At 44.1% G+C, this 26,341-nt stretch overlaps 1 protein-coding gene across 6 annotated transcripts in view; it reads right to left on the bottom strand.

Moving 5' to 3' along the window:
* Window positions 1–26,341, bottom strand: part of HNRNPUL1 (heterogeneous nuclear ribonucleoprotein U like 1) — a 50,146-nt gene that overhangs the window by 22,301 nt on the left and 1,504 nt on the right. The window contains exons 3-10 of one of the 6 annotated variants that reach the window (XM_023508236.1): window positions 25,940–26,304; window positions 21,715–21,840; window positions 19,756–19,909; window positions 17,049–17,122; window positions 15,120–15,259; window positions 11,762–11,861; window positions 8,888–9,000; window positions 402–668 (exon numbers count right to left, since the gene is read on the bottom strand). In XM_023508236.1, coding sequence (XP_023364004.1) covers window positions 402–668; window positions 8,888–9,000; window positions 11,762–11,861; window positions 15,120–15,259; window positions 17,049–17,122; window positions 19,756–19,909; window positions 21,715–21,840; window positions 25,940–26,234 — 1,269 coding nt within the window. In that variant the 5' untranslated portion in view covers window positions 26,235–26,304. Of the gene's footprint in view, window positions 1–401; window positions 669–8,887; window positions 9,001–11,761; window positions 11,862–15,119; window positions 15,260–17,048; window positions 17,123–19,755; window positions 19,910–21,714; window positions 21,841–22,287; window positions 22,316–24,518; window positions 25,714–25,939; window positions 26,340–26,341 lie in introns of those variants that run through there. The other 5 variants (XM_012812925.2, XM_003802083.3, XM_012812926.2 and 2 more) reach the window with 5 other exon arrangements.

Below are 26,341 nucleotides of genomic sequence, written 5' to 3' on the forward strand. Positions count from 1 at the left end.
AGGAGAAGTGCTTGAGCCCAGGAGTTGGAGCTGTGAGCTGTGATGCCACAGCACTCTACCCAGGGGGACAGCTTGAGGCTCTGTCTCAAAAAAGAAAAAAAAAAAACATTCAGGGAGAAGGGCAGGATAGCAAAATGCTTGTAAGATCTCAATTATAAACACGTGTACATAAAACAGGTACGTAGCACATCAAAAAGAATAACATAAACTATAAAACTCTAGAAATAAACTTATCTGTAGATGGTGGACTTATGGGAACTGGAAAAAAGTTGGCCAAGTTTACTAACATAGCAAATTTGTGCTTGTTTCACCACATCTAGCTACTGAGTGTCTCCCCTTTGCTTTGTTAACAAAGTAGGTTTGGAGAAGTGGCCATAATTCAGTCTTCTGATCCTACTCACCTCACATTCTGCCTTGCTCTTTGGTCCAACGGTGCCCCGGATCCGCTCACTAAGGGGAAGGTGCTGGATGAAGGTAAACCCTGGGAGGACCGAACAGTAGGGCTCTGCCCTCTGCCCAAAGTTGAACTCCACTGCACAATTCTTCACCAGTACATGAGGGTAGAGGGCCTGACCCCCTAAAGCATCCTTCTGGATTCGGAAGGCAATGCCCATCCACTTCCCATTCTTGGTAAATGACAGTTCCACATCATTTCCACATTCAAAGTCCTAGAAAGAAAAAGTCAAAGGTATTTAACCCCCAATTCTCAGCTTAAGGCACTGGGAACCCCAAGTTGGAAAGAATAGAGATGCAGAGGGTGAAAATACAGCTGACTGTCCAGATTTAAGCACATTCCTGTTTTGCCACCAAAACAGGCAAGCTGGGCAATGCCAGAGAACATCTCAGAGAACCCTCCTTACCCAAGACCTGGAAGCTGATGGATGTGAAACAAGTAATTTAAAGAAACTCCAAGTATTTGAGTCTTGTGCCTAGCCTGGGTGAAGATGAAGGAGAAGAGGATCTTGCCCTGTCCTCAAAACTAACAAGGGCAATCTATGAAGATTTAATAGATGAAGGAAAGCCACGACTACAATTTAAACCGAACCTAGCACCACCAGTAGATTTGTTTGTTCAACATGTTCCCTGAGTTCCTAATCTTTCTGATATGTGTCCGTGGTAATCTGGGCCTGACAGAGCTGAAGGACCAGTTAAGAGGACATTCCCAGACCAAGTTTCTCAGAGAAGGGGACTCATAAACTAAGTCCTGAAATGAACCAAGTTTGGGGGTGAGAAGAAAGTATTCTAGGCCAATGGTGAGAAAACACAGGGTCAAATCAGCTGAAGCTAAAAGATGAGAGGGAAGTAATTTCAGGCACAACTGGAGAGCCATGCAAGGACTACATTCATTCATTTAATAACAAGTATTTATTGACCTGCTGAAGTTTACTGGTTAAGATGCTGTTTTAGAAGGTAGAGACAGCTTCAGATCTACACTGTCTCAAAAAAATAAACAATAAAAATTAAAAAATAAAGAATGAAAAAGATACCAGCACCCTTAATCAACAAATCCACCACTGGAAATAGCCATCTGTCCAACAGGCAAGTGTTAAGTTGTATTGTTCCTGCCAAAATATTCTCCTGCCAATTAAGGCAGGAGAACACCCAAAGGCTTGGAACACCCAAATCTCTGAAGTGTGCCATGCTTGTAGCCCCATCTCCCAGACCTCACTGTGTTGTCCCCTAACTGCTAAGTATGTATTATGCTCGTTATGGTTTGCTGAGATAAGTTATCTTCTCCTCTCCACTGAGAAAGCTGTTTTGTCCTTTTTGTTTTGTGAATTGAGGACTCCCTTCTGACACAGAAATCCTCCCCTATGGTTCCTGGAAGTCACTTATCTTCACACTTCTTTAAAGCCCCAACTCTTTAAAAAAGTGTCATCTTCTAAAAAAATGAAAACTGAAAACCGCACATGGAGTCTTAAAACTAGAAGTAGAGATGATCTGGTTGAAGCAAGTCAAGGCCTGGAGATCCATATTACCATACACCCACAGGAACTCATGTTCTGATGGAACAGAGTTTGGGGAAACACACATACTGACAAGTTAAATTGCTGCAACTTCTCTGGAGTGCAGTCTTGGTGGTACCTATCAAAATTTAAGAATACGGCTCGGCGCCTGTGGCTCAAGCAGCTAAGGCGCCAGCCACGTACACCTAAGGTGGCAGGTTCGAATCCCCAGCCCGGGCCCGCCAAACAAAAATGATGGCTGCAACCAAAAAATGGCCAGGCGCTGTGGCGGGTGCCTGTGGTCCCAGCTACTTGGGAGGCTGAGGCAGGAGACTCGCTTGAGCCCAGGAGTTGGAGGTTGCTGTGAGCATGATGCCATGGCACTCTACCCAGGGGGACAGCTTGAGGCTCCGTCTCCAAAAAAAAAAAAAGAAAAAAAAAATTTAAGAATACACCTTTCACCCAGAAGCTAAGTATTAAGAGAAACACTAAAACTATATTCCCATAAGAATGCAAAGGTGTGCAAATTGCTCATGCCAGTGTAGTAAAACAAAAAGATTTCCAAGTTACATTGGCAGTGGTAAAAAGATAAGCTGTGACTAAGGCATTATTTCTTCAGGAAAACAACTTTTAGAGCCACAAACAGGAAGACTGGCTAAATTAAACTGCCCTGACTCCTGCATAAGAATACTAGATGGCCACTAAATATAATAGTATAAAACTACCAAATGTCTAATAGGAGAGGACTAAGTTACATCAGTTATGGTAGAGCTACAGACTATATAAAAGAACAAAGAGGTCCTCTTGGTAGTGCTATAAAAAGATCTCTAAGATATATAGTTAACAAAAAAAGATGAAAAATGACATGTGTAATTTGTTACTTTTTGTGTGAAGGAAGAAAAGTAACAATCTTTTTTTTTTTTTTGAGACAGAGTAGAGTACCATTGTGTCACAGCTCACAGCAACCTCAAACTCTTGGGCTTAAGTGATTCTCTTGCCTCAGCCTCCCAAGTAGCTGGGACTACAGGCGTCCCCACATGCCTGGCTATTTTTTTTGCTGTAGTTGTCATTGTTGTTTGGCAGGCACCAGGCCAGTTCAAACCCACCAGACCCTGGTATCTGTGGCTGACGCCCTAGCTGCTGATCTGCAGGTGCCAAGCCACAATCATCTTTTTTGATAAAGAAACCCTGAGAACCAGTGGGTTCACATGTAGGGAGGATATATGTATATATATGAAAAATGGGTAGAGGGAAGTCTGAAGGCAACTCTACACAGTATATCTTTTTATATTCCTGGATTTATCTTGGAAAACAAACTGATTACTCAAAAAATGTTTTTTTTATTAAGCTAGATCTATATTATCTGTGTGGACAGGGAAAGATTCCAAGATTGACTGTTAAATGAGAAAAATATATAACGTTTAATATAGTTTGCAGAGTATAAACTTGCTTAATTATTACTAAAAAGAATGAGGTCATGAAATGCAAAGGAAAGCTGAGAACTGTTTCAGACTAAAGGAGACTAAAAGGACATGACAAGAGAATGCAATACATGATCTTGGATCAGATCCTAAACTAACAACTAAGTTGTGCTAAAGGATACTGTTGGGTTAACTGACAAAATTTAAATGTGGCCTATGGGGTAAATAATGATAATGATATCAATGTTAAATTTGATAACCTTACTATGGTTAATAGTTGTTTTCTAAAAAGAGACAGGATCTCTGTTACTGAGGCTGGAATGCAGTGATGTTATCATAGCTCATTGTAAACTCAAACTCCCAGCCTCAAGGATCCTCCCACCTTTGCTTCCTAGGGTGCTGGGCTGAGCTGTGATGGCCAGCCAATAGCTTTGTTCCATAAATATAAAATGGAGGAATGAAAGATCTAAAGTATGCAATCATCAAATGTATCAGATGAAATTCATATACAGTTGACCATTGAGCAACACAAGTTTGAACTTTATAGGTCTACATATATACAGATATTTCTAATAAATATATTGAAAAAAAATTTGGACATTTGTTTTTTGGGGGTTTTGTTGCAGTTTTTGGCTGGGGCTGGGTTTGAACCCGCCTCCTCCAGCATATGGGGCCGGCGCCCTACTCCTTGAGCCACAGGCACTGCCCCAATTTTGGACATTTGTAACAATTTAAAAAACCTCATAGATGAAACATGTAGCCTAGAAATACTGAACTAAAAGGTATGTGACAAACGCATAGAATACACGTAGATACTAGTCTCCTTACACATATGTACTAATTGATTATATTATCCATAAGGCTTCTAGTCAAGACTAAGCTATTAAATTTTGGGGGAGTCAAAAGCTATGCATTAATTGACTGCTTAGCCCAACTTCCATGTTGTTCAACTGTCAGCCCCTTGTTTGGGGAAAAGCAGACCATTTTGACACCTTTGGGGCTAAACTCATAGAATTTTGGGTAGCCAATAGCCTTGTCCAATATCAAAAGAATTTTATTAGCCAGGTGCTGTGGTGGGTGCCTATAGTCCCAGCTACTCGGGAGGCTGAAGCAAGAGAATTGCTTAAGAGTTTGACATTGCTGTGAGATATGATGCCACAGCACTCTATCGAGGGCAACAAAGTGAGACTTGGTCACAAAAAAAAAAAAAGAATTTTGTTTTATTATTTCATTTTATTTTTGAGACAAGAGTTTTACTCAGTTACCTTGAGTAAATTGCTGAGGTTCAGTGCTATGGTATCATAGCTCACAGCAATCTCAAACTCTTGGGCTCAAGGGATTCTCTTGCCTCAGCCTCCCAAGCAGCTGGGACTACACAGGCACCCAAAACAACGCCCAGCTATATTTTAGAAGCAGGGGCTCATTCTTGTTCAGGTTGGTCTTGAACTCCTGAGCTCAGGCAATCCACCACCTTGGCTTCCCAGAGTGCTAAGATCAAAAGAATTTTAAAATGTAGTCCACTACTAGGCAGGTACTTCTAACTTCTGGGACAAACATCAAAAGAAATAACTTAGGAAAAGGATTCTCCTTGTTTAGACCTCTTTGTTGTATAAACAAAAGACTGGCACTGGTGTTTACTTTTTCTCTTCAGAAGTTAGGAGCTTTAGGCTCAGCGCCTGTAGCATAGAGGTTATGGCACCAGCCGTATCCAGGCTGGTGGGTTTGAATCCAACCCAGGTCAGCTAAACAATGACAACTGCAACCAAAAAAGAGCCAGATGTTGTGGTGGGCACCTGTAGTCCCAGCTACTTGGGAGGCTGAGGCAAGAGAATCTCTTAAGCCCAAGAGTTTGAGGTTGCTGTGAGCTGTGACACCACGTACTCTACTGAGGGCGACAGTGAGACGCTGTCTCAAAAAAAAAAGTTAAGAGCTTTATAGATGAGGCCCATCCATATCATAAATCCAATGGCATTTGCACAAAACAGTAGTCCTTCCTTAAATCTTCATGCTTGCTTCTCTTCCTTAGTAATAAATATCCTTTGTGGCATTTTCCCCACCCAAAACAGGGCACTTTCATCTGCATTAAAACTTGTTCAGGCATAGTTCCTACCTCCTCAATGATTTTCTTAATGGTGCCTAGAAACTTTATCTGCTGCCTTGTGGTAGGCACAAGCTGATTACCAGTTACTTTGACTTTTTTTTTTTTTAGCCAAAACTCCTAAAATTATCAAACCATCCTTTGTTAGCATTAAATCTCACCACTCCCCCAAAACTGCTTTAGATCATTCACTCTCCTTTTACTTTAAATTGTCATATGACTTCACTTGTTCTTGAATTGTATTAGAGTCTATGGGCATGCCTTTCTCACAGCAATCCTGCACCCACATAAGGTATTTCACAAAATGTATAAGGTTTTCACACCTGCTGGCGCAGCTATCACAGCTATACAATGACTTAAGGAATTTCCTTTCCTGTTTAGGGAAAGGTTTAATTTATTTTGAAGTGGCAGGCAACTGTAGCTGCACATCTCGATCAAGCAATTCGACTTCTTCTATTATAAGAAAAAGTTGAACTGTCATAATTTTTTAAACTTTCTTAACACCTGAGCTCACCACAATAGGAACAGCAGGTGGTTATAAAATTATTACAGTGTGTAACAGTTAATTTTATGCAGTTATAATTTAATAATGTATCTCTATATTTATTAACATTTTTCTTGATTGCAAATGGCGGCACATATGGTCTATACAAGAGTTTGTGTGTCTAAGTTTTGATAAGTTTTAACTTTTTTTTTTTTTTGAGACAGAGTCTCAAGCTATTGCCCTGGGTAGAGTGCCGTGGCATCACGGCTCACAGCAACCTCAAATTCTTGGGCTTAAGTGATCCTCTTGCCTCAGCCTCTCAAACAGCTGGGACTACAGGCACCCGCCACAGTGCTAGGCTATTTTTTTGGTTATAGTTGTCATTGTTGTTTGGTGGGCCTGGGCTGGATTCGAACATGCCAGCTCCAGGGTATGTGACTGGAGCCCTAGCCACTTGAGCTATGGGCGCCAAGCCAAGTTTTAACTTTTTTTTAAAAAATAACAATTTGTCTATATTTTACAGCAGTAATAAAACAGACTAGTATCTGTATATATTTTATGCATTCATGACTTACTTAACCCCTCCTTAATTTGTTTAATATTCCTAGGCTACATGGTTTGTATGTGAGTTTTTTCCAAATTGTCACAAATCTCTAAAATCTTTCCCAATGTATTAGACTTGAGTCCTTAGGGGGTCAATTCTGTATGTGCACATATACACACATACGAAAATGATGAAGCAAATGTGGTAAATGTTAGAATCTGGATAAGGCCCTAAAGAATTCTTTATTTTTAACATTTCCTTACATAAGAAGAAAATATGTGTACAAATGTAAAGACAAGCCCCTACCTAGGTTTGGCCACCCATACCTCAGTGGGTAGAGCGCTGGCCACATACACTAAAGGTAGCGGATTAGAGCCCAGCCTGGGCCTGCTAAACAATAATGACAACTGCAACCCTCTCCCCCCAAAAAATAGCCGAGGGTTGTGGTGGGCACCTATAGTCCCAGCTACTTAGGAGGCTGAGGCAAGAGAATTGCTTAAGCCCAAGAGTCTGAGGTTGCTGTGAGCTGTGACACGACGCCACTCTACCAAGGGTGACATAATGAGACTGTCTGAAAAAAAAAACAAAAAAAGAAAAGAGTACAAGCCTCATAGTTAGCCTCCATCAAGGTAGTCACTTCTTCTGGGGCCTCACAGCACATCTTACAATCTCTCTTATAACTTGTAATAATAAAATATGTGTGTGTGTATGTGTGTGTATATATATAAAAAAATTTTTTTTTTAATTGAGACAGAGTCTCACTTTGTCACCCTCTGTAGAGTATCATGATGTCATAGCTCACAGCAACCTCCAACTCTTGGGCTTAAGCGATTCTCTTGCCTCAGCCTCCCTAGTAGGTGGGACTACAGGTGCCTGGCACGCCTGGCTATTTCTTGTTGTTATTGTTTAGCAGGCCCAGGCCAGGTTCGAACCCTCTAGCCTCAGATCATGTGGCCAACACCTAACCACTGAACTATGGGTGCCCCCTAATAATAGTATTAAGTAGTAAATACTGGGCAATGTTGGAAGTGCTCTTAATAGATTAATCTGATGACTCCACACAAAATTCTGAAGTAAGTGTAAAGATTCTCATTTATAAAAGACTGAAAGAGAGGGTAAGTTGCCCAGGGCTATGAATGGACGAGCAGGGAGTGGGTTCAGGGAGTGTGGCCCTAGACATATAGCCATATTCTACTGTCACTGTTGGTCACTGCTTTGGAGACACTCTCTATATTGTTGTGTTTTGCACTTGCCTCTGCTCTTCCAAAAGGCAGTGCATTCTAAGAAGCTTGGCTTAACTAATGTGAGGTGAAGACAGGGACAAGTGTGGGGATACAATGACACCAATGTGGGGCAAAAGCTAACACCACTGCCTTTAATAGCTATTTCCTAATGTGAAAGATAAGAAATTAGGGCGGCACCTGTGGCTCAAGGAGTAGGGCGCTGGCCCCATATACCAGAGGTGGTGGGTTCAAATCCAGCCCCAGACAAATAAAAATAAAAAAAATAAAAAAGAAAGATAAGGAATTCCTGGGTTTAGAAAACATCACTCTGGGCTCAGGGACTATGGCTCAAGCGGCTAAGGTGCCAGCCACATACACTTGAGCTGGCAGGTGCAAATCCAGCCTGGGCCCGCCAAACAACAATGATGGCTGCAACCAAAAAATAGCCAGGCGTTGTGGCAGATGCCTGTAGTCCCAGCTACTTGGGAGGCAGAGGAAGGAGAATCCTTTGAGCCCAGAAGTTGGAGGTTGCTGTGAGCTGTGATGCCATGGCACTTTCTACCCAGAGTGACAGCCTGAGACTCTGTCTCAAAAAAAAAAAAAAAAAAAAAAAAGAAAGAAAGAAAACATCACTCTGGTATCTAAAAATGGAGAAAGGCCGGGCACACCTAAAGTTCCCAAAGGTATCATCTGACAACTCTGCACACAAAGTGAGAGGGGATAGAATGATAAGAACTTCACACATGGCAGTAAACATTCTAGTCTGTTAAGCAGAGACAAAGAAGTATGGTGAGAACTGATGGATATAGGGCAGACAATAAATAGAAGTATCCTAAAAAAGAAGTCTGTAGCCCAACATCTGGTTCTGCCTTTTTTTTTTTTTTTTTGAGATGGTCTCACTATGTTGCCCTCGGTAGAGTATTGTGGCGTTATAGCTCACAGCAACCTCAAACTCTTAGGCTTAAACAATTCTCTTGCCTCAGCCTACCGCATAGTTGGGACTACAGGTGCCCACCCAATGCCTGGCTATTTTTTTGCTCTAGTTGTCATTGTTGTTTGGCCAGCCTGGGCTCGAACCCACCAACCCCAGTGTATGGCTGGCGCCCTAACCACTGAGCTATGGGCACTGAGCCTGGTTCTGCCAATTTTCTTACAGGCTATTAGCACTCACCGCAAAGCAGCCAATCACATCATTCTCTGCAAACTTGTCTCCGTAGTTGTCAAACCGGCTATTGGTGGATTTCTTCCCAGTGCCTCCATAGCCATAGGAAAAAGGCTCTTCACCTGATGGAAGAAATAGGTAGAGGAAGGTTAAACCTGCAATGGTATTTTCAAAGAAAAAAAAAAAGTCATATTGCCTCTTACAGATGCCTTTTTTTTTGTTGTTTTGGAGAAGTGGGGAAAGTTGAAAGGAAGCCCTTTATAATATAGAACTCTGGAGGGTTTGATGGGTGTGGCTAAGACTGGGAGTAGGAGATAAACTGAACTGTTCTACATAAAAGGGAGAATTTGGAAAAGAAGACAGGAAAGGAAGAGAGGAGCTGGGATGGAGAAGAATGGCTGTTATGCTGAGATGTAACCCTTTCCTGTGACATTTAATACTCAGTAAAGCCTACTAATGTTATTAACATTTGGCATTAATGTATTATTGATATAAATTAGTTAAGGGGCATGTTTTAGTTCTAAATATCATGAGGACTGACCCATGGGAAAGGTATTGCTTTTTCTCAGGCTACAAACCTGGATGCTGAAGTGATGAGAGATCTCAAAGACTCTGCTAATACCTGGATTACACAGAAATCCTTGGGCAGAACCCAAAGAGTATCCTGCTAGAAAAGCAGGCAATGACAAGCATAAATTCCAGGCCTAGTTCTGTTACGAACCAGCTGTGTGCCTCTGGACATGGCACTTGACCTTTCTGGGCTCTATTTTTCTCATCTGTATCAACTGTCCACCACTCACATCTCAAAACTAAGAAAACATATGATGAGATGACCTATGAGTGTTAAATAAAACATTTTAATACATACGGAGATGAAAACTACACACTTCTTTTCACCTAATAATTAGTCGTTAAGTGGTCAGGCAATTACACACAAGCATAATAGTTCGAGTGTTTAACAGCAAAAACTTATAATATGTTAAGCTTTTATTTTTTTTTTTTTTTTTGAGACAGAGCCTCAAGCTGTCCCCCTAGGTAGAGTGCCGTGGCATTACAGCTCACAGCAACCTCCAACTCCTAGGCTCAAGCGAGTCTCCTGCCTCTGCCTCCCAAGTAGCTGGGACCACAGGCGCCCGCCATAACGCCTGGCTATTTTTTGGTTGCAGCCATCATTGTTGTTTGGCGGGTCCGGGCTGGGGATTTGAACCCGCCACCTTAGGTGTACGTGGAAAAGAAGACTTGTTAAGGCTCAGCGCTGTAACTCAGCGAGTAGGGCGCTAGCCACATACACTAAGTTTGGCAGGTTCGAGTCCAGCCCAGGCTTGCTAAATGACAACTCCAACCAAAAAATAGCCAGGGGTTGTGGCAGGAGCCTGTAATCCCAGCTACTCGGGAGGATGAGGCAAGAGAATCGCTTAAGCTCAAGAGTTTGAGGTTGCTGTGAGCTGTGATGCCACGGCATCCTACTGAGGGCAACATAATAAGACTGTCTCAATTAAAAAACAAAAAACAGAAACAAAGACTTGTTAAATAAGTAATACAACTAAAACAACGGAAAATTTTGAAGCTATACTTACCTACAAAAATATGCCCAAGATATATTATAAGAAATCAAGGGCAGAGCCTGTAGCTCAGTGGGTAGGGTGCCAGCTACATACACCAAGGCTGGCAGGTTTGAGCCTGGCCTAGGCCTGCTAAACAAGGACAACTGCAACAAAAAAATAGCCAGACGCTGTGGTGGGCGCCTGTAGTCCCAGCTACTTGGGAGGCTGAGGCAAGAAAATTGCTTAAGCCCAAGAGTTTGAGATTGCTGTGAGTGGTGATGTCATGGCACTCTACTGAGGGTGACATTCTGAAACTCTATCTCAAAAAAAAAAAGAAATCAAGCCAAGAGAAGTACTCATAGCATGGCCAGTTTCAAATCATACAAAAAAATGAAAGTCCAGAAGACTGAAGCTGAAAATATTAACATTAGTTGTTATCTTTTAGGTTTAGGGAGGATTTTCATTTTTCCCTTTCTATATGGCCTTAATGTTTGCAAGGAACGCATATTACTTTCATAATCAGAATGTTTATGTGACCAAGACAGAAAGTCTCAGCACTGGTTATTATAATCACTGGGGCCAGAAGGTCACTAAAGCCTGGGGACCTAAAAACTGAACACTTTTCAAGGACAGACTTCCTTCTCTCTGCCAACCAGCCCTGATCACTAGTTTCTCCTTCCCCTTTTAGTCTAGTGTAGGCTCTTGACAGAAAACCCAGACAGAACTTAATAGAGTTTGAGAACTTATTTTTAGTATGGTTTGAGTATAGGAGACATTAATCTTTTTTAAAGAAAGGAAACTTTCCTAAAGAGAACTTTGGGCCCTTTCCTTTTTTTTTTTTGAGACCGAGTCTCACTTTGTCGCCCTCAGTAGTGCTGGGATGTCACAGCTCACAGCAACCTCAAACTCCTGGGCTCAAGTGATTCTCTGATCTTAGCCCCCCAAGTTGCTGGAACTACAGGTGCCAGCCACAACTGGCAGCTATTTTTAGAGATGAGGTCTCGCTCTTGCTGGCTGGTCTCGAACTCCTTAGTTCCATCTACACATCTTAGCCTCCCAAAGTGCTAGAATTACAGGCGTGAGCCATCTTGCCCAGCCTTTTGGGCCTATTCCTAAAAAGTGAAGGGTAAGAATTAATTCTTCACTAAAAGATTATTACATAACTACAGTCCTCCCAGTTGAATCTAGTATGCCTGAATACAGCTAGTGGTATATACTAATCCTTGTGCCTATTCCACTGAAGGTAATTTCTGACACTGGAAAGGGAAACTTATGAGCCTTGAGAATCCAGGAGTAGGGGCAAATCACTCTCTGGACTGCCTACCTGATCTCCTCTTACCTAGCTGGGTGCTGCAGGAGTCCAGGGACCAGCCAACACGAACAACGTGGGGGTCAGGCTCTGTAGATGGAAGGTGCTTCACAGAGATTTCCTCGTTGATCTGTAGAGAGGACAAAAGGCTTAACACTAATTCTCTGGAGGAGGGTGGGAGACAATATAGAAGGGAAGCATATCAGGCATTAAAAAATAGCAATGGCTTTAAAAAAAATAGCAATGGCTTTTATTACTGGAGAAGAGGCATTTAAGCAGCTCTAAAGAACTGTTACATGGACCCCAGGGCCTCCAAAAGGATCAGTGCAGAGCCACAGAGACAGGCATTATAAAACGTAGTATTTTTTAGTTCAAGGAAGTCTCCTCATATCTGCTAGAAGGATTAATTGGTGCAATGCCTTTGGAGGGCAATCTACAATCTATCAAAACTGCAAATGCACATGCTCTGTAACTCAGCAATTCCACTCCTAGTGTATACACTAGTTATGTATATCAGGAAGTGTATATACGTATGTGTATGCAATATTCTGTGCAGCATTGATTTAATATAATTTTTCTTTTTTTGAGGCAGTGTCTCACTCTCTCACCCTCAGTAGAGTGCCATAGAGTCATAGCTCATGGCAACCTCAAACTCTTGGCTCAAGTGATTCTCTTGCCTTAGCCTCCCAACTAGCTGGGACTACAGGCACCCATCACAATGCCTGGCTAATTTTAGAGACAGGGTTTCGCTCTTGCTCAGGCAGGTCTCAAACCCATGAACTCAGGCAATCCACCTGCCTCAGCCTCCCAGAGTGCTAGGATTATGGGCATGAACTACCACACCCCATTTTTTATTAGAAAAAATACCAATAAAGCACTGATTATATTATGGTACATTCATGCCACAAAATACAATGCAGCAGCTAAAAAACATGAGGCACAGATAATGTGCTGGTATAGACACATGTCCAAGATGTAGTATTAAGTAGAAGAAACCAGAGGGGAAAAAGCACTTGTTGACTTAACCTCTAATCAAGTTAGACATCAGACTGCCTGATACCCACGTGTACCTATGGCCTTTGTAAAGTCATCATATTTTGACTTTTCAGATGCATATTTTCCACACTTTTTTTTTCTTTGAGACAAAGAGTTTCATTATGTCACCCTCAGTAGAATGCTGTGGCATCACAGCTCACAGCAACCTCAAACTCTTGGGCTTCAGCAATTCTCTTGCCTCAGCCTCCCAAGTAGCTGGGACTACAGGCACCTGCCACAATGCCCGGCTATTTTTTTGTTATAGTTGTCATTGTTGTTTGGCAGGCATGGGCGAGGTTTGAACCTACCGGCCCCAGTGTGTGGGGCCAGCACCCTAGCCGCTGAACTACAGGTGCCAATCCACATTATCCTCATTTTAGCATCTCTGAAATTACAATCTATCTCACAATTGATGTGTTAAGAAAGCACTGTTTGTTCAGTTAGCAAGGTTTCTCTATGAGTAGTGCATAACATGCAACTTATATTCACGGTGTCTTAGTCAATAAAAGGAGACCCTCTGGGGTTTAAGGGAGGGGAAATTAATTATATGTATATGTGTAACCTACAAAAAAAAAATCCTCTGTCTCAGCTTCCTTTTCTAAAAACTGGGGTAACAGTATCCAGTTAATGATAATACCACAAGGATTAATGGAAATAATCCTTGTAACAGGCGTGGCATTGGATCTTGTGCATGAAAAATGCGCTACAAATGTTAACTATCATAAACATGCAAAAGATACTTAGATATGCAAAAGATTTGCAAAAATTGTTAACACAGTAATTACCTCTAGGGAGTAGGATGGAGATTGACTGACCCTGAGAGTAACTTCTTTCTTATCCTACATCTTTCTGTGCTATATAAACTTTTATTAAACATGAGCATGTGTAATCATCTTCCTTTTTATTTTTGAGATGAGATTTCACAATGTAGCTCAGATTGGTCTTAAACTCCAGGGCTCCAGTATTACTCCCTTATAGTTGGAACTACAGGTTACATCCAGCATGTATTGTTTTCATAAACTTAACAATATGGCACTTTGGAGAGATCATGGTAAAGGATGGCCTAAGCTGGCAGTCTTTGTCCTGCTTTCCTACTGGCCTCCCTTTAATGATACCTGGGGCCCAATCTTTCTAGTTTACTTTTTCTCCAAACAACTCCTTTTTCCAGTTCTATACATGTTACCACTAGAATGGCAGGCTACATAATACCCAGGTCAAATTCCACCAATGAAAATCTGCTTGATGAAACAATGAATGGTTGGCTGGCTTTTCTTACACATATTTAGCTATGGTTTAGTTCTCTTTATATATATATTTTTATCTATAAAGAGCAGAAGGGGCTCAATCTTTGTCAGCTGCTTTCCTCAAGGTGGCCAGGGTGTTGCTTGGCTCCTCCCACTTCCTCTTAGTGAGGATAACTGTTCCCACTCTTTTTTTTTGAGACAAAGTCTCAAGCTGTTGCCCTGGGTAGAGTGTCATGGCACTGCAGCTCACAGCGACCTCAAACTCTTGGGCTTAAACCATTCTCTGCCCTCAGCTTCCCAAGTAGCTGCTGGGACTACAGGCGCTCGTCACAACGCATGGCTATTTTTTGGTTGTAGTTATTATTGTTGTTTGGCAGGCCCGGGCTGGATTAGAACCCACCAGCTCCAGTGTACGTAGCTGGTGCTCTTGATGAACTTCAGGACCCATTTGCCCCTGGAGACCTTGAGCAACTCCATAGCATTCATATAGATCAAAGTCACAAACCTCTTGGATCATGTCCCATATAAACTTAAGTGTTTTTGGTAAGGTGGCTGTAGCAGTAGCTATGCCTTAGAGTGCTTACATTCTTGGTCACCTTGTGACTGTTGTTTTTTTTTTTTTTTTTTGAGACAGAGCCTCGAGCTGTCCCCCTGGGTAGAGTGCCATGGCATCACAGCTCATAGCAACCTCCAACTCCTGGGCTCAAGCAAGCCTCCTGCCTCTGCCTCCCAAGTAGCTGGAACCACAGGCACCTGCCACAACACCTGGCTATTTTCTGGCAGGCCCAGGCTGGATGGAACCTGCCACCTTAGGTGTGGCTGGCACTTTAGCCACTTGAGCCACAGGCGCCGAGCCGTGGCTGTTGTTGAGATCCACAGCCATGGGGAAGCACAGAGCCATGGCTGCAGAGAATAGCTGGCTGCCATGGTGGGAGAGGATAGTTCCCTTGAGTTCATCAGAACTTTTGTTTACTTGGACATAGTCCATGCTCAATATAATCTCTTTTTTAAATAGAGATTTGTAGTTCTGACCAAAGTTAACTGATACCAGGCCATTCCAATGGATGGGCCTGCTTTCTCTTCCCATCTCTTTTGTTGCTCCCACTTACCTTCATTTCAAAGCACACGCGGCCCCTTCTAACACCATAGCTGGCACGGGCTCCTGACCACAGGTATGCAAAGCCCTCAATTGTGAGTGGATAGCCACTACTCCGATCTCGAGCCACTTTGAAGTGGAGGTCACAATTATCTGTGGAGGGAAAAGCCTGAAGTCAAGTGGTATTTAACAGTACTATGACGGGGCACACAGAGGGAGATTCCCCAAAAGTTGACTAGGAAAAAACAAGCAGGTTCAAGAGGAAGCAGCATAATCTCTAACCTCTCTCCCTTTGCTAGAGAGGGTGTGGACTACTGCAAACTGGCTTGTCCCACCCCAGCAAAGAACTGGGGTCCTCCACCTGGCAGACTACAAGATGTGCTTCAGGGAGACCCTGAAATTGTACACAAATGTTTCTGATAGGAATGTATACTTGCTAAGAGAGGGTCCACATCCTTACCAATTTCAAATTTAGATTTTAGAAGAGAAAAGACTGACTCTCCCGCCCCTGCCACCATCACCACCGTATACTCTTAATCTCTTCCCTGTGCTAACTCTATCAGCTTGGGAGCCAGACTTCTGTTGCCAACAGCTATACAAGTATCTGAACCTGACCCACACCTGCTACCCATGTGCACCACAGGATACTATCTCTTCTGATGGGCCTAGGACTCTGCTGCTGCCACTCTTTTAAGGAGCCAGTCATTCCTCCAAGAAACCCTTTCCTGACCATTTTGGCCACAAGATGCTCTCCTCACTCTAAAGGCTTAGCAACATGGTCCATACATTTGACATTTGATTAGATGCTGCCTCATGGACCACTGTCATTCAATACTTTTAAAAATATTTAGTTTTCAGTTAAATTCAAACGGGGAGAGGAGAAAAGAAGAGAGGAAGGGGAAGGGGAGAGGGGAGGAGGGAGATTTTTTTTTTTAATTTATTTTTTATTAGATCATAATTACTCATTAATTCTATGAGTAAGGAGATTATTAAGCTCTCACCTAACAGGTACAATGCAAGGGTATATAGCACACCCCTTGGGTGAATGGCTCTTGAACTTTACCTAACAAAAACCAAACAATGTAACCTAATATGTATCCTCATCTTAATCTGAAAAAAAAAATTTTTTAAATTTAGTATTCTAGGCAGATTTTATCTTTGAGAGCTTGTGACAGAAAAGACTGTATGTCTTTACCTCTTACCAAACATGAGCTACATAAACATATGAATGAATTGCTGCTAACTTTCTACTCTGTTGCAAAGTGCAGTATTCTCAGACCTGACTGAGCTACCAGGTGCATGTAAAAAATTCAGCTCACAGGCTTTACCACTTAATATTCTGACGTAGGAGGTCTGAGGAAGAACAGGACCTCTACAATCAATCCTTCAAATGTTTAGATGCACAACCAAAGTAAAAACCACTTATCTAGTAGAAAGAAAACTAAATTGGAGGACAGAGAGCACAGTGGGCAGGTTAGTGCCTCAGAGGACAAAGTGGTATTGATTTCACCAGGACCATGAACAGCTGATGCAAACTGGGGAACTGGTCATCAAAGAGTTAAGAGTTCCCCAGCAGCAATCAGATTCCCTTCCTGATTAGATGGCAACCCTCTGTGTGTACAAGATAGATTAGGGTTTTCCAAATTACTCTTGTATCCATTCTCTGAGGAGTCTCATTGGAAATCCTAAGGTATTACAGCAGGATTACTCCTCCCTGAAGGGAAGCTCAGAAGTAGAATAACTTGCCCAGAGTCCCATAGCTAGAACTGGGAGTAGATCTTCTATCTCCAAACCAGTGCTCTTGCTCCAGAGCTATGCTATGTTATCTATGTCTCTCCTCTGGACTAACAATGGCTTTGAATGGTATAAGGCACCAAGGTCAAGAAATAATTTCCCAATACTATCTGGAAGACAGAATTAGATCGGCACTCCAAGGACTTACATGTGTCAATGGCAACAAGGGTATCATCAAAATCATCTTCATCCTCTTCAGCGGGAGGCTGAGGAGAGCGGCCCCTGTGTAGAAAAGAGGGGGTAGGTCACAGGAGAATAGCTGGATGAGCAGAGAAAGGGAAATGAAAGTTCTGCTAGAATTTACAAGTGCTTTCCAGACTGCTTCCTGGACCTCAGTTTTTTCCCACAGAGGTTAGCAAAAGAACTCTGTAATACTATGTACTTGCAATGAGAGCAATGACTGTTAACTACTAGGATGGAGACAGGGAATAGAGAGAGCAAGCTCTGCTAAAGGAAGCATAAGAATCATTTAGGGAGCTTTTCCAAATTTTCTCACACCCCATGATACTGATCCATGACCTCTGCATGTCGAGAACTGCCTCCACACTGAACTGTTACTAACTGGAAGCTGTGGAATCCTAAAGGTTGCTGGCCAGAAAGGAGAACGTGCAAGAGCCTAGATCAGTGGTTCTCAACACTCCTAATGCCGAGAGCCTTTAATACAGTTCCTGTGGGTCTCAACCCACAGGCTAAGAACCGCTGGCCTAGATAAACCCCAGTAATCATAATCTATCCATCTATCAGCTTTCTTAAAATCCTGTATCTGAAAAGGTTTGAAATGACCCACTTTTTTCAGTTTCTTTTCTCTTTCAAAATTGTCCTAAATTATGAATAAGATTTATCTTCCTACCAAAATACTAAAAATGGGACTTTGTTAAAACACTACTGGTTTCTGTCATATAGGAATAAGGGAGAAGGGTAGAAAGAAGGGGTCTAATGCCTAGGGTCCTGCTTGGACAGTCCAAAGGGCCCTGGACCACCATGTATACTGATCAGGTAGCCCACACCCACCTGGCTGCTAGGACTCCTCCGGCAGCAGGGTTCCCCGAGCCTGGTACAAAGAGGCTCATCACATATTAAATCCATGCTGGGAAGCTTTCCCTGCTAGCCTGGGATCAGAGCAAATATTCCTCCTCTGTTCTCCATCAACAACTGGCCTGCAGGACTCCACTCTTTGGAAGGCAGTATAAGAAACCTATGCAGTGGGTGTGCCATGTCTTAATTTTAATTACAGTATGTGAGACCCAGGCTCTGTCTCAGAGAGTAACAAGCCTGTTTAGAAAGTGCACTCCATGAGACAGGAAATAAAATGTGTCACATAACCAGTCCATATTAGTATAAGGGAGGTCATATCTAGTGTCCAAAATTTGGGTGGGACTGGGCCTTGGGGGAAGGGAGGGAGAGGGCTTGTCAGAAAAGGGAAAAAGGGCTCGGCACCTGTAGCTCAAGCAGCTAAGGCACCAGCCACATACACCAGAGATGGCGGATTTGAATCCAGGCCGGGCCTGCCAAATAACGACAACTGCAACCAAAAAATAGCCAAGCGTTGTGGTGGGCACCTGTGGTCCCAGCTACTTGGGAGGCTGAAGCAAGAGAATCGCTTAAGCCCAGGATATAGAGGTTGCTGTGAGCTATGATGCCACAGCATACTATCCAGGGTGACAGCTTGAGGCTCTGTCTCAAAAAAAAAGAAAGAACAAGAAAAAGAAAAGGGAAAAAGGATGCCAAGCATGGTGGCTCATACTTATAATCCTAGCACTCTGGGAAGCTGAGGCAGGTGGACTGCCTGGGCTCAGGAGTTTGAGATCAGCTTGTGTAAGAGTGAGACCCCTATCTCTGCTGAAGATAAAAAAAAAAAAAAATTAGGTGGATGTCCTAGCTGGCATCTATAGTACCAGCTACTTGAGAGCTGATGCAAAAGGACTGCTTAAGCTCAGGAGTTTGAGATTGCTGTGAGGTAGGCTGACAGCTACAGCTGCCATGGCACTCTAGCTTGGGAAACAGAATAAGACTGTGTCTCAAAAAACAATGACATCTGCAACAAAAAAAACAGCCAGACGTTGTTTCGAGTGCCTGTAGTCCCAGCTACTTGGGCAGCTCAGGCAAGGGAATCACTTAAGCCCAATAGTTTGAGGTTGCTGTGAGCTGTGATGCCACAGCACTCTACCAAGGGAGACATAGTGAGACTCTATCTCTAAAATAAAATCAAATAAAAATTAAAAAACAAAAACAAAGAAAAAGGAAAAGAGAAATGACCAGAGCAAAAGCTACTCCATCTTGTGAGCTCCTTAAACTCACCTGCAACCTAACTACTCACCCCTGAGGTTGTGGGTTACTTCTGTATGTATCTGTCTCAGTCCCCACAGTGAGACAATGAAGGGTAGAACCCACTGTTCAAATCTCTATGTCCCCAGTATCTAGCCACGATGGGCACCTCCTGAAAGTACTGTGAGTGCTGACTGAATGAATGAACGCATTGAAGGAGGATGTGTGTTTGGGAGTAGGGTTGGGAAATAGATCTTTCAACCGAGCATCTGCTGAGAACAGGTCACTGTGCATGAGTGCAGGGGCAATAAGGCAAAGGACTAAAGAGGCAAGATGGCACCTCCCACATGACAGTCTAAGTTGTTTACAATTTACACTGCAGGTAATAAGAAGGAAGAAAGTGGGGGTAAAGACCAAAGTTTTAGAGAAGCTAAATCTGACAGTAAGAGCAGGAAAGATTAGCAAAATAGCATAAGGGCATGAGGAACCCTGCTCAGCCCCTCTAGATTAGTCAGAAATCCCCAGCAGGCATGGAGTTACAGGCATACAGACCTACTGGAATAAGGGTGACTATCGCCTCATACACCCACCTCCTATCCTCTCGGTGCTCAAAGTACCCCCGTCCCCGGTTTTCTTCATAAGGCCTCTTGCGACTCTGGAATTGTTGTCTGTCTGGCTTGAGTTGAGAAGCTTCGGGTGGGAAGAAGCTGGTGGGTGCTTCTTGCTTTATCTCTGTCTTCACTTCTAGTGTCAGGACAAATCCAGATGATCAAGACACTTGGAAGCTCCCCCAATAGTGCTTTTCTGGTCCCTTTTGCCTCAGGAGTCATCAGCAGTATCCTGACTAAACTGGTGAAGGACTGGGCACAGGTAGCTTGCTGGGTTTAACAGAAGCCTGCTAAGCCAGCCAAGAAGGCGGTAATGGACAACAGGACTAAAATAGCATGACCCCATATTTTCCAATTTCTCCTCCCAAAGAACCTCTCCACCTCAGTTCTTATAAAGATTCTTCAGTCTGACAAGGGAGGGGGAGAGGGCAAATTCAATAGAGTACTATGGTCCTATAGCTAACTCTACTGGTTTCAGTCACCATACCATAAAGCCCAGATTCACTCTAAGAAAGGGGGACCAATCTGCAGTTAACCCATCCATAGATGGGATAACCTCATTAAGTCATCCTATAAAGAGGAAGTCAGGATGGAATAATGGACTACGGACAATGGAAAAGTCCCAGTGTCAGGTAGACTCTAAGAGTTGGTGCCTAACCAAATGCAACCCATATACTCGGCCTGGCCTCACTTTTCCCATAGCACTTAACTGGGTCACTCCAAACTACTCATTTCAGCATTCAATCTAAGACCACCTTCGGTCACTTCCTAGCTTTGTCATGTAGACCAAATCTCGCAGGGGAAGCTCCTGGTTCTCTAAGGCAGGGATGATACTCAGTCATCTTGAAGAGAGCCTCCATGGATCCCAGCACATGGCTGGGCTCTCAGATAGCCCTGGGTAAGTATCTGTGGATAACGGCACAGACAATATTCTCCTTGGGCCAAATGATCCTACAAGTCTCACAGAGCCTGACATAAATCAGCAGTTTAACCTACATTAATTCAATTCCTGAGACACCCAAGACTGTCTGGGGATTTCACTTTGTGGAGGAACCAGAATGGAGTAAGACAAAATCAACTAGATTCACTAAGGAAAGGCACTGGGGCTATAAAACAGCAAAATGAACACAAGACTGGAAATGGAATCACTCTTAGTTCCATCATTTCTCAGCAGTGGGACCCTGATTTCCAAATATTACTGCTGTTTATTAAGCAAGAGGACTAGCCTGGCAGCCAGTTTCCCAGGTACTAGCCATAGCTCTGCCATTAGACAAATAAACTCCACAATCTGTAAAATAGGGAGATGAGAGTTGGATTACATCTTTGTTTCCCAAAATAGCTTTATAGGGAACTTTGTTCTGTAAAAATAATGTATATTTTAAAATCCTGAGTTTATATATGACACAGAGTTTTTTTTTTTTTTGGCTGTGGCTGGGTTTGAACCCACCACCTCCAGCATATGGGGCCAGCACCCTATCCTTTTGAGCCACAGGCGCCACCCTAAACCCAGGACTTTTCAAAGCCTTTAATGCTCTAATCAGTGCAGTGAGTCTCCAAGAGATGCCTATGCTACATTTTCCAAACATATTTGGCTAAGAAACCTGGTTTTGATGAGATCTCAATAATATCTCCTGAAATAATATTCTTTAGAACATGGAAATACCAAAGTAGACTTAGAGGGCTCTCTCTGGTTTCCACATTCTAAGATTCCAAATAGATAAATATTAGTCTCTAGGTCTAAACTCTCCAGGGTGTGGATAATAACATCTAAAAACATTAACACTTACTTGAGTTTTTTCCTTCAAATTAACCTTGTCAGAGTGACAAGGACAAGCCCAGGTGAATTGCCCAAGACACAAAATTTCTCTGGGAAGATAAGTTCTCAACAGAGGATAAGGGCAGAGGAGATTCTCTAGACATGAACCACATGTGTCTTCCTACCTGAGCGATAGGCCTGTTGCTGCTGCTCCATTTCCAGTGGTCTCCTCTCATAGCCTGATTCGTTTTCTTGCTTGATGACTTGGGTCTCATAGAATTGATTCTGCCTGGTAATATTGTCCATGGCATCTTAAAACAAAAAATCCCAACCAGTTAAAAGGGTGCTTCATGGAGGATCTTGAAGCAGAGGTGGCTTCTTTTATATCACATGACACCATCCCCACCAGGCTCATCCCTGCCAAAGGCTAAAGTGTGACAACACCTTCTGATGGTAATCTCTCTGGGCAGTTCACGGCCTCAGATGCCTGAGGATATGCCCTCTTACCCCTTAGAAAGTTGCCTATCTACCTGTGACTAGGTTATAAAGAAAACCAATTAAAGCAGAACTGCTCTAGTTGAAGCAAGGAGATGGGAAGGTCAGAGAAAGGGTCCAGCTTGACATCCCGGACTAAGTTCCCATTCCAGCGCATGCGGCATCTCCACAAAGAACTGGAACTTTGTGGAACGGTTAAAAAACCACCAGCCTAGCCATTGTCTAAAATGGTATAATATACTTAGTCACTTTTAGGGCACAACCTTAAAAATGGTCAGGCCGGGCATGGTGGCTCACGCCTGTAATCCTAGCACTTTGTGAGGCCGAGGTGGGAAGATTGCTTGAGGTCAGGAGTTCGAGACCAGCCTGAGCAAGAGCAGGACCCCGTCTCTACAAAAAATAGAAAAATTAGCCAGGCATGGTGGCATATGCCTGTAGTTTCAGCTACTCAGGTGGCTCAGGCAGGAGTATGCTTGAGTCCAGGAGTTTGAGGTTGCAGTGAGCTATGATGATGCCACTGTACCCAGGACAACAGAGTAAGACCCTGTCCTCCACCCCTACCCACCCTAACCCCCAAAATGGTTCAGAGCAAAAACCAGCCCTTTGCCCAGTCACTATTCCTACCTGCACAGCCAACCCTCTTTAAGAATCTCTTCTATCCCACAATAGCTGCAAAGGTAAGAGGTAATGATGACAGCTGAAGGGATAACGGGAAAGCAAGTAAAGCAGCTGTTATGAAAACAAGACCATAACAGTGACCTTCAGACTCATTAAGGACAGGTTCTGAAATATTTGAAGTTGGAAGGGTTTCAGGAAGGCATCTTGCTGGTCCAGGAGCTTAACTGAAGAGTGGTAGTGTATACCATACTCCAGACACTGAGATACAGCTAAGATAAACTTGCCTCACTGAAACGTTCTGTTTAATGAGACAGACACATGTTAAAGAAATACACAAAAATGTAATTATGACTGTGTTAGGGGCTGAAAAGTACCACTTGAGGTTAACAAAGGGACCTAGAAAATAATAGTCAACTGAAAGAATATATAGGAGCTGATGACTCATGAGAATTGAGAAGAACTTTCCTGAGGTTGGGATAACACAAATGAAAGCTTAAAGGTAGGACTAAAAGAACTCAGTCATGGAGGAGAACCTTAAAGGCAACCAAGACAGAACTTTAGAAAGGTAGGATGGGCAACACAAGTTCTCCACCCAAGGGGCAAGCTCTGTTAGTGCCCCCAGGGCCCTACTAGGAGCTGTGCCAGGAGCCATGTGGCAGAACCAAAAGGAAGGAAAGAGTATTACTGTTCTGCCACATGCTAAATGATCAGATCCTTTCTCAGAGGACAAATACATCTGGGCATAAAGGAGATGCAGCCCAAAGGGAGGAAAGTCACAGGTTACATGGTTTAGTACAGGTTTGTTTACTGAGGCTAAAAGGATTGGAGGGGGAAATGATGGGAGAACTCAAAGGATTTTGTTGTAGTGTGTAGAGAAGATAGGCAAATATATTAATTATCTTCTCTTTTTTTTTTTGAGAGTCTCAAGCTGTCGGCCTGGGTAGAGTACTATGGTGTCACAGCTCACAGCAGCAACCTCAACCTCTTGGATTTAAGTGATTCTCTTGTCTCAGTCTCCCAAGTAGCTGGGATCAGAGGCAACCACCACAATGCCCAGCTATTTTTTTTGGTTGTAGTTGTCATTGTTATTTGGCAGGCCCGACTGGATTTGAACCCACCAGTTCTGGTGTATATGGCTAATGCCTCAGCCACTTGAGCTACAGGTGCCAAGCCATTAATTATCTTTTGAACAAGAAGATCTTTCAAACTGCTTTATCCAGGCTCCAGTCACAGTGCTCTTGTCTCACAAAGCCTGGTGTCTCTCAAGCATGTTTCTGTGCTTAGAGGTGGCCTCACCCTGAGAAACTATGATTCTAGCATCTTTTACTACTGTCTAACAGGAGTGTCCAACTTTTTTCTACTGCACATTAGAATAAGAGTTCCTTAGGCCACGCAATAAACTCCACGCACACTTTTCACGATATCTGACACCACAGATAAGCAAAAAAAGAGTTCTCACAAAAATCAGCATGCTAGAGCACAGGTTGGACACTCTGCAAAAAAATCCCTCTCTTAATATCAGGTAGGCCCAGTGCAAAACTCTGGATACATGTGATCTCATTCATAAATCTCCTTGGGGGGGGGGCACTGTTATTAACCCAATTTTACATGCAAGGAAACCAGATCACAAAGGTGAAGTGACTTGCCAATGTCATTAAGCTAGATTTTTTTTTTTTAAGGCAAGCAAGGAACAAAGTTTATTGAGGAAGAGAAAGATGGGTTTACAAAGTAGAGCAAGATGCGTTCAACACAGATGAATGAATCTCCATTGCCAGGACAAGTGGGCAAAGAGGCCCAGTAAGCCAGATTTGAAACAAAGTCTGTGTCTAGAGTCTGCACTCTGAAATACTGAACTTGTTTTCTCTTAGCAACACACCTCTGGCCAGAACACTGGGTCAGGACTGTCCCACAGCTCCTCTTCCTAGGTATTCCTGCCACAGTCCTTCCTACTCTACACACACACACACACACAGCCACTCCCTTCCCTCACAAGTGTTTGCACTGTGAAGTTTTTTCCTAGCACCTAGGTCCTGACAGTCCCTAGGCCACTGTCTACCCTAAATGTACACTTGAATTGCTGCCCTCCATGAGACCCTATTTCTCATGAACGCATATCCAATACCAACCCCAAATCTAGTCTCTTATGTGACCTCATCTCTTTCCTCATTCCCTTAGCCCCAAGCCCTCTTTTCAGAGAAACACTACAAACTCTGGATGCCAGAGTCCTTTGTGCTTACTCTTTAAATTCTCCAGTCCCCCATTTTCCAGTCCTGCTAGACAACTGCCCTTTTCTAACTCCAGATTCGCTCCCACCCACACCAAGGTCTCCTCTCTAAAGACAACTGCAGATCTACCCTAACCACTTTTCTCCCCTGGGACTACTGCTGGCTGAGGAAGACGGTCTCTGCTACTTCTCTGGGGCTCCCACTTCTACTCTCTGGGCACACAAGAGTTTTCCCCGCTCTAAACCTCAGGTCCTTTGTCCAGCACAGCATCCTTCCCTCCCCCACCAGCCTCTGGACACAACGGTTCCCTACGCCTCCTCTAGAAGCCAACCAGGAAGTCCTCAGATTTCCAGCACCAAACGTCCAAGCTGCGCCTGCCCCGAGGGTGGCCTTCCAGCCCAATCACAAGCTGGCCTCGCCATCCCCTAAATGCTCACCAGCCAAACATCGGAGCACTCAGCGCATCAGACTCTATCCAACACAGACACCTGCGCCTCCACTTCACACCACATACGACAATTCCCATTATCCCATCCAGCCACAAACTCCAGGATTCTCTTCCCTCAAAACTCTGTAACAGCCTCAGACACTTGGCCATTCCTTCCCGGTCCCTCGAAACACGGCTAACACGGCTCCCAATTCCCAGCCCAGAAGGTTGGCTAGGACCACCAACGAAGCCCATCCACCTCTGAACCCCAGGACCTCCACGACCAAGACCCTCCCCAGCCCCCAAACAGAAAATCTCTCGTCCTTCTGACTTTCACCGGCCGCAGAAAGCAGTTTCCGGTCTCCGAGCTCGAAGGTCCGGAATCCTCCGCTCCCCACCCTCCGACCCTCATCGCCGAAACCAAGCCCCCTCCCCCGGCCCAAGAGCTCCCCTGCGCCGAACGTCAGGATCTACCCTCCGGTCGTCCGGAGGCCCTAGTTCCCAAATCCTCTTCAGCGGCAGGTAGCAGGAGCCCCGGGTCCTCAGACCGCCTCTCCCCAACCTCAGGTGCCAGACTCCCGTGTCCCACACCCCTTCCTTGGCCCAGACTCCGGGCTCCCCGGCCCCCGCCCCGCGCACTCTCACAATGTCCGTCCGGCCCCGAGTAGCCGCCGGGCTCCGCGTGCGACTGCAGCCCGGACGGCGGCGGCTGTGCGGTCCCCTCCAGCTCGGAGCCCCCCTCGGTCTCGACCTCCTCGTTGTTGTGCCCGGGTCGCCCCGGTTCGCCGTCGGTCTCGAGCTCCCGCTCGTCGTCAGGCTCCTCGGCCTCCAGCGCCGCCTGCAGCCGCTCAGCAAGCTCGGCCTTGAGGCCGCGAGTGTCCAGGCCGCGGCGCTGAAGCTCCTCGCGAAGTTCGTTCACCTTCAGACGGCGCACATCCATGGCCCGGGCCCCCGGGGTGGCCCCCGAGCCCGGCCCGGCCTCCCAGGGCTCTGTCCCCCTTAAGCCTTTCCTGTCAGGAGGCGAAGGGGGAAAGGGGGGGGCCCCCC

This window comes from Otolemur garnettii, unplaced genomic scaffold, assembly GCF_000181295.1.
Source record: "Otolemur garnettii isolate 467f Iridium unplaced genomic scaffold, OtoGar3 scaffold00233, whole genome shotgun sequence".
Classification (NCBI taxonomy): Eukaryota; Metazoa; Chordata; class Mammalia; order Primates; family Galagidae; genus Otolemur; species Otolemur garnettii.